At 46.0% G+C, this 15,167-nt stretch overlaps 1 protein-coding gene across 1 annotated transcript in view; it reads left to right on the forward strand.

The window, feature by feature from the left end:
- Window positions 1-6,234: 6,234 nt before the first annotated feature.
- aff2 (AF4/FMR2 family, member 2) overlaps window positions 6,235-15,167 on the forward strand; it is a 97,925-nt gene continuing 88,992 nt past the window's right edge. Inside the window, 3 exon segments of the mRNA XM_034544154.1 lie at window positions 6,235-6,483; window positions 13,052-13,105; window positions 13,107-13,172. Coding sequence (XP_034400045.1) covers window positions 6,235-6,483; window positions 13,052-13,105; window positions 13,107-13,172 — 369 coding nt within the window.

Raw genomic sequence — 15,167 nt, forward strand, 5'->3', positions numbered from 1 at the left:
TGCCCCCGTCTCAATCAAAGGCTCCCGAGCCCCACCTGACCGGCTAACACGGTGTGTTCATGCGTACAACGACCACACAACGCTCCGAACCTTTGCTCTAAACTCTTGAGTGCTTTTTCTCCTTCTGTCGAGCTCCGGGCGCCACGCGTACGCAATCGTGTGAATGCGCTTGTGGCCACGTACACACAAGTGAGCGGGCTGAGATTGAAACGTGAGGATTACACGCCTGTCTATTCGATGCAGCGCAATGTACACTGTCAAGAGGATCCCAGCAGCATTGACAAGCATGTGACATCGGCGATGGCGTCTGAGATCATGAGCGGGATAATGGCCGTGATTACATTAGCAGAGCTATTATGTTCTAGATGACAGCTCTCATTAACATATAAACAGCCTTAAACGCCGCGTTCACGGTGGAAATGAACACGAGCCCCCACACACACACACACGCGCGTGCAGGCATAAATGTATACATGCTGGGGTATAAGTGAAGGAGATTAAAGCAAGCAAGGATTATATGACACAGATATTATAACAAACATAATGTCATTAGATACGGGGAGAGAGAGACACGCACACACACATGCGTATAGTGTGTACTGTACATTTACACACACACAGACGCAAAGTTCATGTCAATTTAAATTTGATTCCCACAAAATTACCTTTTTTTCTTTTTTCCTTCTGAGTAATTTGCTGGAAATGGTGCACACACACACACACACACACATATTTATGTTCCTGTGAGTACGCGGATGCTCTAATCTTTCTCTGTCTCTTCCTACCCTTATGATAAACTGCCTGTCTAACATTGTTTTCTTATCGCGCTCCACGTGTGTGTGTGTGTGTGTGTGTGTGTGTGCGTGTGTGTTCATGCAGGCTTGTAGCATTGGGTTTGCGCAACCATGTGCCAAGTGTGCACGAGTGCATGAACACCTCCTAATGGGTGTTTCTGAGCGAGACGGTGAGGGGTACTGCGTGTGTGTGCGTGCGTTTGTTTAAACATTAACGCCACCAGATACTCTCTCTCTCTCTCTCTCTCTCTCTCTCTCTCTTTATTCCTTTCTCTAACCTGTTATCTGATCATTCTCTGCATCCCTGTCTCTCCTCTCTCTGATTTCATAGAATACAGGATGTGCTTAAGTGTGTCCATTCATTATCTAATTAAGTCATTTACCAAGCTCTAATTCTTTTTCATCAGCTAATAGTCTGCAGATTAAGTATGGACGTGTGTGTGTTAAGGGGGACGGGGTGGCTTTTTGAGCGTTTGTTCAATTATTAACCCCCCATTATCAGGTGAAAGGCAGAAGATAAAGAAAGCTCTTATCGCTGATCGGGGCTAATCAGGGAATTTTCCTTTTTTTAAAAGGCAGCAGTGAGCAATCTGGTTTGAGTTTTTTTCTTTTTTCGCCCCACTGTGTCATTTCTGATTTGGAGTCATTTGTCTTGTTGGCAACACCGTTGGCCCTTTCCAGTGCCGCACATTCCTGGGAAATAAGTCACGTGACACATTCCAGCGTGAGGAATACCGCGTCGTCGTTGCCACTGCGCGCTCATTTTCCAGCGATGACGTCGTGTCGTTTCTTTTTGCTGGAGTCTCCCGGCCCCGCCGCCACATGGCGATGTCCTTCAGGCCGACTCTGGAGCTACACATCGAAGGCAGAGCGGAGTGAAATCTTGAACTCTGTCGACGGGAAGCCGCCCCTCTGTCTGTCGCCTCAGATCATCACCAGTGCTGGTTCATGAGGCGGCCGGGGTGAAGGCGCGAGATGGGAAGGCGTCCACATTTACTATCTCCTGGTAATATCATTAAAGCAGGAGGCAAAACATCTGTTCTATCTATCTTTATATGATACCCACCCAAAGATGTTTTTTTTCATTATCAAAGATTTATTTTAATTATTTAATTGAATTATTTAAGTGAAATATATTTATATTTCTTTTTTTCTGTAGAATATTTGAACAAAAAGTTTTAAAATAATAATTAGAATTCATATACAAAATGTGTTTATTATATGATTCAGTATATGAATATGTTGTATGTTTTTTTGTTGTTGTTTATTTTATGTTTTGTATATATATTTCTACGAGCAGCAAATCCGGAACAGCGAATGCTTAGGGACCGTATGAAAATAATTAGTGTGGTAAGGAGAAACAGAAGAGGGGGGTGACGCGTCACGTCTTCTTGTTTTTGTTTATCGGAGGGTAAGAGGGGGGACGGGGGGGGGGGACACGGGGGGACGTCACGTCTTCTTGTTTTTGTTTATCGGAGGGTAAGAGGGGGGACAGGGGGGGGGGGGGGGGGGGACGTCACGTCTTCTTGTTTTTGTTTATCGGAGGGTAAGAGGGGGGGGACGACGTCACGTCTTCTTGTTTTTGTTTATCGGAGGGTAAGAGGGGGGGGGGCTGACATTGACACGTAGAGACAGACAACCGTTCGCCCCTATGAGCGATTACGAGTCCTCAATTAGCCTCAGCTGTGTGTGTTTGGACTGTGGGAGGAAGCCACGCTGCCACGGGGGGAACATGCAGCCTGGGAATCGAACCCAGCGACTGACTTTAATCAGAAGTCAAAGGTGGGTCCGCAGAATTGGGTTAGACTCCCTCTCATACATACACTCCCCGCGCAGTTCAGCCTGAAAAATCACGAGAAGGAGTAGAACAGCGAGCTGTCTGGGGTTTGAGGTCGCCTCTCACAGAATGGTGCTTGAAGTCATGATTGAATCCAAAACTACGTTCCCATTTCGACACATCCACCCCCCCCCCCCCATCAGAATCCCAGTAATCCAGAGGTAGTCAGGTCGTTTGAAAGACGCCTCGATTATTAAAGCGTTTTCTTCGACGAAACTCGTGAAGATCCTTTTCCTACATTTCATCTGGTCATTTTGTCGGCGGCGCCTAATTAATAAGAGGAATTACACAGCCCATTATTAATGAAAACAGCACGAATCTTCGCACCTTCGCTGTGAATTGTCACACGTCTGGTAATGCTCCCCTTGTGTTCTGGGAGAAGGAGAGGTCACCGCAGTTGGACCGAGCTGAAAAGACTCTTCAGAGAGGAGTCCAACTTCTCAAACACCATTTACTTTCGGCCTTCTGCCGCTGGGGAGGGGGGATGGGGTGTATCGCACACATCTGGGACACGTTAAACAATTAAAATTGTTGACATGCTCTTAGGGGGCCATGTTATCATGAATTTGGTCCTCGTGCAAAGAGCACCGGGGGGGTCGTTTCAGAACGTTTACAATGAAGCCCGAGGGCGTGACGGGATGAGATGGCGTGAGAACGGCCTCCGGAGTCACCGGAGTGCACGTGCGCTCCGACCACGGTTCTACTCACAAGGGTTTGCACTCAGAAATGTGCCTGAGTGGCCTGTTTTCATTGTATCACACACTTCAACCTCCCCCTCTCTCTCTCTCTCTCTCTCTCTTTTTGTTGCTGTTTCGCTCCCTCTATTTAATCCTTTGTTTCGCTGGGCTCCAAAAGCAATTATGTTAGAGTACCTAACAAAAAACGAAATGATTAAATACCCACACACACACACTTATGCACACACCCACATTATTGCACTGTGTAAAGATATTGATATTCTTAGTCGTTGCGAATACGTAACCGCCCACTGCCCCCGACCCCCAATCAGGTAAACACTGCGAACTCCGTCAGCACTCTTTGCCGCAGTTGTCGCCGTTAGCCGTCTCCATGTTGAGAGCCATAGAGAGGCAGTCGAAATACTCCCAATCTCGTCTCCAGGACCTTTTTAAAGGAACCTCGTGGAGGAAGACGAGCATCAGACATTAGCCACACCATTTTAAAAAGAAAAAGACCTTTAAAGACCTTTGAAGACCCTGTTACCGGAGCGGTCTTGGTCTTGCCTGCCGAGTTTCAGGATCCGACTCATACGATACGACGATGCACTCGTCCGAGAAACGATTTGCCGACACGAAGGTGAAGGTGGTGCAAAAGTTGAGAAAGTAGTTTTAACGATTATTTTTGATATTTATTTACAGTTCGCATTGTCCGAGAGAGAAACTAGAACTGAACTTTGGAGGAAATATGTACATATGTAAATCAGAGAACCGTTCCTGTGTGGTTTCTCTACACTCGAGCCTCATCGTTATCTCTCCCACGGTGGAGCCGGGGAGTCCTCTCGTGTCCCCCCCCCACCCCTTCGCCCCCTCCCCTTGTCCTCGCTTCCCGGCCTATTTATCTATCCATCAGTTTCAAACACGGCAGGTTTGTGTGATGTGCATTAACAAAAAAACAAAGCCGGAAGGTAACAATGCGCTTTTGAAGGCCTCGTCTCCTTATATCACCCACTCTCGTGTCAAACACACGCAAAGGCACGAAAGCAGCGGTTTCTGATACATCCCCCTCCTCGTCGGCCACATCCAGACACCTAAAGGCTGTTTACTCTCATATTGATGGCATTCTTCTTCTTCTTCTTCTTCTTCTTCTTCTTCTTCTTCTTCTTCTTCTTCTTCCCCTCCGTCCATCCAGGAATGCCTGCTGATATCTCTCTGATGTCTAATGCCGTCTGCCTGAATGCGCGGACCAGAAAACACACACAAGCGTGCGCGGAATGCGTCGCCGAGCTGACACTTCAAACAAAGCTTTTGTCTGCTGCCTGACAGCTATTCCTCTCTCCTTCCCCCTCTCCTCCTCTTCCTCCTCCTCTCATTATCCCCCTCACTTCTCCCTGTCGTTCGGGAAACACTCATTCCCCCCCCCCCCTCTTTTTCTCTTGCATGTTCGCACGCACACACACACATACACACACACACATTGTTATTCCTAATTGAGCCGCCTGGTTTTAATGCAGGTTAAATAGAACACAAAGATTGAAAATGATAAAACGGCACTTTAAGTTTCTATGAAAAGCAGTTTATTAATCCGGCGATTCGTTTTAACGCTGCCGGTCGTCGTGTCGCTCGTGGGAGCGTGGGCTGAACTTTGCCGTCAAGTAAAAACCATCTCCCCTCAGTTTTGCCATCAAGTTGGACTGTTTAGTGAACACGAAACAAAGCGCCATTGTGTTCACTGAAAGGCTTTTTTTATTTTATTTTACAGTTTCTGGAACAAAAAACACTTAGAGAATTCCATTTTATTTTCTTTTGGTACAAGAATTGGGTTCTTGGCGAGGGGAAGGGAGTGAGCTGACTGGCAGTGTGTTTGACATCGGGTCATTCCAGTTTATGGCAGATGGTTTCTCAGGTAGGTTTGCTCTCAAACGATCCGATAGCGTCTTCTTGCACTGCGGGGTCCTTTCCTTTGCAGTATTTGTGGAAAACGCAAAGTGCAACGCCGTCCAGACAAAAATCGGCACTTTTGATTGGTCCTCTGAAATTTGCACCACATAGAGGGCGTAGACCGGGGCTGTTCAGTTAACGTGCCCATGGGAAGAATGAACAATTAAGAGTCTGTCTATTCTTGGTTAAAGGCTCTGGTCTCGCTGTCCACTTTTCTCTCTTTGATTGGCCGAGCAGCATCACGTGAGATGATTTACAGCGCATGTAATTGGTCGGTGTGTTTCCGCTGAATAAGGGCCATAAAGGCTGGAAAAGCTGCGTCAGTTAAAATAGAAGCACAGTTTTTCAATTATCTATCGGTTTTAAGTCTGGGTCCAGATACCACAATGTCTGGGTCCAGGTACCACAACGTCTGGGTCCAGGTACCACAATGTCTGGGTCCAGGTACCACAACGTCTGGGTCCAGGTACCACAACACAACGTCTGGGTCCAGGTACCACAATGTCTGGGTCCAGGTACCACAACGTCTTGGTCCAGGTACCACAACACAACGTCTGGGTCCAGGTACCACAACGTCTGGGTCCAGGTACCACAATGTCTGGGTCCAGATACCACAACACAACGTCTGGGTCCAGGTACCACAACACAACGTCTTGGTCCAGATACCACAACGTCTGGGTCCAGGTACCACAACGTCTTGGTCCAGATACCACAACACAACATCTGGGTCCAGGTACCACAACGTCTGGGTCCAGGTACCACAATGTCTGGGTCCAGGTACCACAACGTCTTGGTCCAGATACCACAACACAACGTCTGGGTCCAGGTACCACAATGTCTGGGTCCAGGTACCACAACGTCTGGGTCCAGGTACCACAATGTCTGGGTCCAGGTACCACAATGTCTGGGTCCAGATACCACAACGTCTGGGTCCAGGTACCACAATGTCTGGGTCCAGGTACCACAACGTCTGGGTCCAGGTACCACAATGTCTGGGTCCAGGTACCACAACGTCTTGGTCCAGATACCACAACACAACGTCTGGGTCCAGGTACCACAACGTCTGGGTCCAGGTACCACAATGTCTGGGTCCAGGTACCACAACGTCTTGGTCCAGATACCACAACACAACGTCTGGGTCCAGGTACCACAACGTCTGGGTCCAGGTACCACAATGTCTGGGTCCAGGTACCACAACGTCTGGGTCCAGATACCACAACACAACGTCTGGGTCCAGGTACCACAACGTCTGGATCCAGACCCGGACAGCGGGCCGCGGATTAGCCATCCCAGTATCAGTAACCGCAACGTTTGTGGACTGCCGTTGTGAAGCCTCAAGTTTGTGATCTTGTCTTTTTGCAACCAGAAGTGACACAAGAGGGCGGAGCTAAGTACAATCAAATGCTGGATAAGGAATTTGTAGCTCACATAAAATGTTACAACTAACTTTCATGAACTGAAAAACATTCAAAAAGTGCAAACAAGTTGGGAGACGAAAACATGGACAACTACCAGACCCAACAATGAAGTGGCAACAGTCTGTCAATCACAAGGTAGCCACGCCCTAAAGCATACCCTACTTTACCATCTATTTTGACTCTAAATGGACCACAATTTACTAAATGAACTTTGAACTTTGAACTTTGATTGTGCTATATTGGAGAAGACTTGAAACTAGAGATTGAGACCATAAACTCATTATTACAATGTTTACTGAGGGAATAATTAAAGAGAGAAATAGAGTCATTTTCTCATAGACTTCAATACAATCAGACTTCTTTTTGTAAACAGAGGAGTCGCCCCCTGCTGGCCATTGGAGAGAATGCATGTTTAAGGCATTTCCTCGTTGGCTTCACTTCTCAGACCCGGAGGTTGCCTCCTGATAGACAGAGCGTAATAACGTTGTATTGTCAGTTTGAGGCTAACCTTTTGTGCAAGTTAAGCTTTTTGACAGCAAGCAACTTATCGTGGAAAGTGGATACTTCAATAAGCTATGCATTAGACTATTGAGTGTCTTAGCTACAGTAACTTGCTAACACAAAGCTAACATTGTTGTCCCGTGCCATCGTCATTTTTGGTTATGAAGTGCTCCACTGGTGGAGATATGTTGAAATGTAACGTTTTTAGCGAGCTACAGGCATTTCGTTAGCGGTTCAGCTCGGTTGCATAATTGTGGCGCCGACCTGCCTGAACTCGTGCTATACTACACAATGTTTTCATTTGTTTACAAGGACCATTAAATCGTTGTCGTACAAAAAGAGGGAAAAGAAGGCTCGTGCCTGTTCATCTTGTTTCAGTGCAGGTGACCCCAGCTTGTGGTAATGACTAAGATAATTCACAAAATGTGATGTGGAATAATTAATAGGCGCACGTGTCGGCGTCGTCGGGGAACTTGCCGTCGGGAAGTAATTAGCTCGCTGCAATTTAGATGGATAGATACAGGAATGTTATGTCTTGGGGTAAAACTCCCTCCCGGGGAATTTTGAACAGTTAAATCAGTTAATTAGGGACTCTCTGTGGGAGGAAGCAAAGAGGGATGGCATTACCAAATATGGAATTGTATAGAATGTCATTTTAAGTGACAACACTGGCTAAACGTTGGAATAATGGAAATCAAAAAGCAGTGGTGGCATAAACCATTGCCAGAGCCTCAGTGCTGTGCTTACTGGGAGACCGGTGTCGTCTACAGGCTGTAACGGGTTGTTCCTGTAACGGGTTGTTCCTGTAACGGGTTGTTCCTGTAAAGCACGTTTTGCAAAGACTCGTAATTAATAAGGGACGTTTGTGTGAAGTTTAGTCTCCTTTTTCAGGGTACATAAAGAAGTATGTGCACTATTTAACTTTTTTAAATTATAATGAACTATATATATATATATATACGTATATACTGTATATATATATATATATATATATATATACGTATATACTGTATATATATATATATATATATATATATATGTACGTATATATATATATATATATATATTAATTCTGAACTCTGAACATTCTGTACTCTAAAATGAAAGAAGCAGTCGTAACAAAAGGAATTAACTACCGTCTTTTGTTTTTTTAATGTGAACAGTTATCAATGTGGTGTGAAAAGCATAACTCTGATGACTCTGATGACGAAAGACACACGTCGACGACTGAAAATCCTTTTTTTTTTTTTTCGGGGTCCCGCCAATGAATGTCTTCATTGCCCCGAAACAGTTTAAAAAACTATTTCCAGGCGTCCGCCTTGAACTGTCCTGACAGTTATTCCCATGAGACTCAAATGCAGCGTGAGTCCACACAGTCAGGCTCCAGTTGATTTCCAATGGAGCGGCTCCAGGAAGCTCTGGTGATGGCATACACAGAACGGAGCCTTTCTCCTCAACGACTGACGACAGAACACAGAAACCTCTTCATGTTCAACTCCGTTCGCCGACCAGCTTCAACATCTGGCTGCTGCGCGCTGTGATGGAAGCACATTTATGTTTTTCTTTAATTTTTTCTTACTGGGTTATATAAGTAAATCTAATAAATGAAAGCAAACACCACCATCTGTGCACAGCCCCATTACTATTATTAGAACATATAGATTGTAGCCTGATGGCAAAGACTTCAGTGCCTTGCTAATGGGCACCCGAGTAGCAGTTGTGGAGGAAGGGGGAGCGTGTTGCTGAAGTACTGTGCAGTGAAAGTGAATGAGAGGCTGTGTTTCACTGCGTCTGTGTGTGTGTGTGTGTGTGTGTGTGTGTGTGTGTGTGTGTGTGTGTGTGTGTGTGTGTGTGCGCGCTTTACTTTTTAGCTATCAGGGGAGCACAGCATAGCTCTGCTGAGATTAAATTCCCAGAGCTTACTCTGGCTATCAGCATTACTTCAGGACACACACACACACACACACATTAACACACACAGAAGGAAAGCAGAGTGGTAGGAAAGAAAGCTGCCATCGCTACATTTTCATTCAGAGAATATATCAACATCGACAGTATGCCCACTGCTGATGTCACCAATGTTATTAATCCCCCACCAACCCGTCCATCTGTCCGTCCGTCTGTCCGCCCTCCATCTCTCCATCCCTCCATCCCTCCATATTCCTTCCCTTCCTCCTTCCTTTCGGTCTTTCAAAAGTCGATGTCGCATTATTCTCTGTGAGCAGAACTAGCTGCTGTCTCGGGTCTATCAATAACAGAATGAGAGGAGGGGGATCAAAACACATGACATTTGAATATTCATCGCTCAAAGTTTAACTGATTTCTGATTTAACTACGGTGGCTCAAAGCACTGCAAATTAAGAGCAAAAACAAATGCAAATACGGAAACGTATTTATTTATTTATTTACATATTCATATTTCTGTCCTGCTATGTATTGAAACCTAAATGGTAAAACCATGAACCATTGTAGTTCCTAGGGCCGAGCTGGTCGGGCGCTGTGTGACACTTGTTATACGAATTCTAACGGTCAGTCGTGAATAAACGTGTGCCAGTGAGCATGAACAGTGTTGTAGCGTTGGTGATAATAGGGTTCACTCTAACCTGTGGAGCGGTGAGCTAATTGCTGAATGGCTTTGTTTTCCTGTGGCTGGTGGAGTCCCTGGAGTCCAATTCCCCTCAGCATAATGCTGCATGTGAAGGTAACACTGTACACCAAACACTTCACTGGGTAATGGCATTAATGTACCATCCCCCCATGGGCTCTGAACAAATACATCGTCACGCTGTAGGACACATTTTAGAGTTTGACTTCATTCAAAGATTCCTAGAGCCGAGAGCTGCCAACCTTCCCCTGGCCCTGTTGTGGTGGTGGGATCCAACCAGGGCTAGCCCCCTCCCCCCACCCCCAGATGCTGACTTGCAGCCTTATTTGATTTTCTTGTACTTTGGAAGAGACTATTTCAGCCTCACGCAGTATGGCGTTAAGTTAACTTCAGTTTCCCCGATCATATAACTCTGACTTTGTTTATGTGTTGAACTTTTCTCACCGGCCTGGTTGATCTGAGTCAGGAGAAGGAGAAGAAAAGTCAACTCATTGATGTGTGAAAAAAGAGCGAGCGGCAGTTTAACCTGCGCGTGCGACAGGTGGCGAGTAAATCCTGGATGTGTTAATTACCTCATCTGACCTGATTCCCTCCGTGTGAACGTCTAGCGTGTGATAGACAGTGATCTGTGTGTGTGTGTGTGTGTGTGTGTGTGTGTGTGTGTGTTTGTCGCCTTGACAGCCCTGTCAGTTATCTTTCCGGCGCTGACAGGCGCCGTGCATGTCGACCAGCGGTCCCAACGCGCACGCCGATCACATCCACGCACAACTTCCGTAACACACGCACCTCACCTGCCAATCATTCTCGTTCTGGTATTCCCACCGCTATCTTCTCTTCCTTCCCTTTTACTGTTCCACCTCCTCCCCCCCACCCCCCACCCCCCATCTCTACACTCTTGTCTTTCATCATTCTGTTGTTTTTTCTTTCCTTTTTAAGAAACTGTTGCCCCTGAAACTGGGTCTTTTTTTCTTCTTCTTCTCCCTCTCTCCCATGGGTCTCTGTGGTTTTCTCTTCCTTCTCTCTTTCCTCTCATTGCCTCTCCGCTTGTTCTCACTCCCACTCACATCTTGCTGACAGATTAAATGTTGAAGGCAAGGTCTGGTAGAGGGAGAAAAAAAAAAAAGAAAGTGCGAGAGTCTCTCTTAATTGTGTTGATCGCTAATTAGCCGGCCTGTCTCATCTCGCGGCGGTGGATGTGGTAAAACAGGATGCCCTTTCCGGGGTCGGCGGGCCACAGCCTCGCGCACACACACACACGCACATGCGCACACACACACACACACACATACACACACACACGCTTTGTACTGGTAAGATTGTGAGTTTGGCTGCCGGCTTGTAGATTTCTCGGCAGAGGCTGGTGACTGAAAAAGTTTAAGGAGGGCAGGGTGAATCAGGGGTTTCGCTAAAAATACACAATTACGTAAGGAAAAAAAAAATAAAACCTGGGGTTCCAATCATCCTCGTCGTCGTTCACTGTCCGCTGTCTCGTGTTTTCACGAGCGGCAAACCTTCGGTGGTGCCCACAGGCAATGATTCGAGCTTTTCAAGGCGGATGGGCCGATGGTTCGGGACATCAAAATTAAAAGCGAGTTTTTATTGGGGCCGCGTGACGGGACACACGTCTGTGGTTCAGTGGGTATTCTCACTGGGGCGGGTGAATGAAAGCGCCCGGCTAATGGCGTACGTTACATCATGTTGTCCTGATTATAAATAGAAACGCCCGTGAAAGGGCTGCCTCTCTGGAGCAGGCTAATGTTGCAGGAACGGACGATGTATGTATACAATAAAGTGTGTGTTGGTTTCCCTCCTTTAGACTGGATATGAAAAGAGTCATTCAATCAATGTATTTATTTTACGCTTGATGAGTCGTGTGCTAATAGATAGATATGACTCAGGGTGTACAAAAGACTAGACAATATTCGTGGAGGTGCGCATGTTTTTTCTCTTTTCTTCTTCCAGTAAGATGAGAAGCTCAGGACCACTCTCGTGTCTTTGTGCTGAGCTGGAGCCAGGAGGTGATTAGCGTAGCTTAGCATGAAGACTGGAAGCAGGGGGAAACAGCTTTGAAAAAAAATGGTGGATCCAGGATTACATGAGTCATTTATTTCTCAGCAAACCAACAGAGGTGCTAAACCACACGTTGTCGTGGTTACATTTCTAGATAATACGGGTTTGCATCCTCACAGGTGGCATTCAAAGCATACTTTTTGCTGCTTCCCCCATTCCAGCCCTTATGCTAAGCTACGCTAATTGCCTCCTCGGCCCCCCCCAGCTCCGTGCTGAACCGCTCAGATATGAGTGTGGTATTGATCTGCTACGTGGACATTTTATTTTCTTCTTTTCTCACTCCACATTCCCTCCACATCTCAAAGGCCCACCAGACGTTTTCGCAGCAAATAGGAAGATCAGCTTCAAAACGAAACAACCTTCAGTACTATTCCTCATGAATTCTGAAATACATTAACCTTGGCTGATCTTGTTTTGACAAAAAAATAAAAAGTTCTCTCCCGCAGATAGAAGCTTCTAAAAGCTACAGGGCACTAGCTTTTAGAAAGGTCCGACCCTTATGTCAGCGCAACGGTCTGTAGTAGCCTGGGGATGAGCCCCCTGTGGGAGTCTGAAGGTCAAGCAGCCTTTACGAATCAAATTTAAGACCACTGGAGTTCATGCAAAAAGTCTAGACTAAAAATAAGCACTCAAGCGCGGCGCCGAGCTGATTCAAAGAAGCGGGAAGCTCGCCATGAGTTCTGGAGAACAAACACACTCGGGTCACCGTTCACGTGTTTGATGAGGAAAGGATTATCCAGGGAGTCGGTTTCAGGGGAAGGTAAATGGAGGCCGCAATGAGCAGCCGGTGTCTGAATATTATTACTGCTCCTCAACACACCATTCAGCCTCATGAAGCCCGTTGGACATTTTTACCCACGTTGCGTATCCACTGTTGGCTCCTTCAGTCGGTTCTTTCTGCCACTTTTTGAAACTTAAACCGGCGTTCAGCTTTCTTTCATCCTTTTTTCTTCTCTCTTTCTCACTTGATTTTGAGTCATTTTTCAGACAGACCTGAGTTGACCCTGTATTAAATTTTTTTTTTTTACTGTTACTCTACTCACACAGTGGGAGAAGAATTTCATCCAACGCTCGCTGCAGGTCCAAAAACAACTTGTTAGCCATTAAATAACCAGCGGGTCCGATTAGTGGCGAGCGATGTGTCGGCCTCAGCGTGGGGGTGCTAACAAGCTTCTCTTCTCATTGTGTGTGTGTGTGTGTGTGTCCCACAGTCATCTGGAGTCGGATCGCAGCGCCCTGAAGAGGAGGGAGTGGGAGAGGAGGAACCAGGAGGTGCAACAGGATGAAGACCTGTTCTCGACCGGATTCAACCTGTTTGGGGAACCATACAAGGTGAGAGGGATTGATTGATTCAGAGTGAATAAATAGATCATTCAGGAGACATTCCTTTGCACTGCAAGGGCTTAGGAAATATGATGATTTGCTATCTCTCTGAGAGTCAGGGGGTGAGATTAATACTCTCTGTGAGGGCCTGTGGGAGGCGGTTAGCATGACGTAGAATGAAAGAAAGACTAAAGTTTGTCAAAACAACATGTAACTCCAATTAAAGTCATACATTTTTTACATTTCTGTTAGTGTGCTGAAACAACCTTAATAATGAGATACAACGCGTTCATTATTCTGGTGGTTGGGACTGGATGTGTTGCTCCAGCAGGGGTATGAGGGTAATAATAATTACAGACCCAATTACCTACTGTGTCCCAATCGAACTCTCTGGTCCTCCTGTCCTTTACATCCAGACGTCCCTGTGTTTTAAAGTGGATCTCTTCGTGGTTCTCTACTTATAAAAAACTGTATCAGTGTGACATTTGTGTGAAAATGGGTTAAATCATAACTGTTTAGCTAATCTGATAGACTGAAGCATGCTCGTGCCTGTTTGAGAACCAATTGAAGCCCTCCTGCCCCCCGGTAGTGTATAAGGTCTTCTCATCTAGCGCACAATTATATTATAGGAAGACTTTTCCTAAACTTAACTGAATCTGAAACAACCAACGGTAGCCGTCTGAATTTCAGGACTCTTTCGTCTTTCAGCGTCGATGAGCTGCACTCAGCATGCGTACGCTCATCTTACCAACCTGGCCTCGCTGAGCGCTCTCCTGCCGCCGTTCAGGAGACACTTTACGCTCAGCTGTTAGGTTTGGATCCATCTCCGCGGGAGGAGAACGGTCATGCCTGACTTCCCAATTTCATTTGGGGAGTGAATTAACGGCATCTTACTCAGCGGGGGGAAGCGTCGCTCCCCTCCCCCCGCACCAATCAAAAGGGATTTTTTTTTAATATTGCTCACCAACAATTATCCAAACATTTATTTTGCACGATAATGCCTTTTAAGGCTCTTATTTTGCGGATTATAGTGCCGATGATGATGGGAAATGGATGTTCACAGGCTGTTGGAGACGGCGTGTTTTATATCACGCCCCCGGGTGTGATATAAAATCACACCCGGGGGCCAGTGGTTTTATATCCTTGAGCATGAGGTTGTGGTCTGTTCCGTTCCGAAGCACTCGAGGTGCCATCATTTTATTTCTTCTTTAGCTGAAAGTGAATTAGCCATGCATGAAGTCCACGGCCTCTCTCCTGCTCCTGTGTTTAAAATTGATTTTGGTTTGTTAACTCTCATTTGCCGCCGCCGGGCACTTCAACGCTCAGTTATGCCGCCAAGTGTATCGACCTTGGGACGGACTGGCTTTGAATCTTGACCGAATGTGTTTAACGGCTGTTGTGTCTGAGCGCAGAGGACACGGGGGCTTCTGGCTGAGACGCTGCTCGGTTCAGCGGCACACGAGAGCTTGTTCTCATAATGAATCTAATCCTAGGTGCCTGCACACTCAAACTAATTGTTTCCTACTAATTAATAGTGCTGAGGTGAGGTCATGGTGTGTGTGTGTGTGTGTGGTGGTGGTGGGGGGGGGGGGGGGGGGTGATGACTGTGGACTTTTGGAGTTTAAATTATTACAGTGATTGGAGCCAAATACATTTTCATTCATTTGAGCATTTACAAGTATTTGAGGAGCAAATTAGTGCAAGATGTTTCGTCAGACTCGCTTATCCATTCGATGATGTTACAGAGGCGACATAGAGGATTCTGTTTGTGTGATCAAGTGCTACAGAAACCTCCATTTAGGGCGGGATGAAACATTTTGGGATCTCTCCATGTGCGATTTTGGTAATACTAGGTCATATTATTATATATTATAAGACACTTTGATGTATCACCTGTTAAATCGTTCACATCTGATTATTTGATGAGGGCAGTGTAATGGGGTCAAGGGTTTCAGAATAATATGTTTTGCCATATCTTACCTTTTAAAGCTGATCTGGTCAACA

This window comes from Cyclopterus lumpus, chromosome 10 (assembly GCF_009769545.1).
Source record: "Cyclopterus lumpus isolate fCycLum1 chromosome 10, fCycLum1.pri, whole genome shotgun sequence".
Taxonomy (NCBI): Eukaryota; Metazoa; Chordata; class Actinopteri; order Perciformes; family Cyclopteridae; genus Cyclopterus; species Cyclopterus lumpus.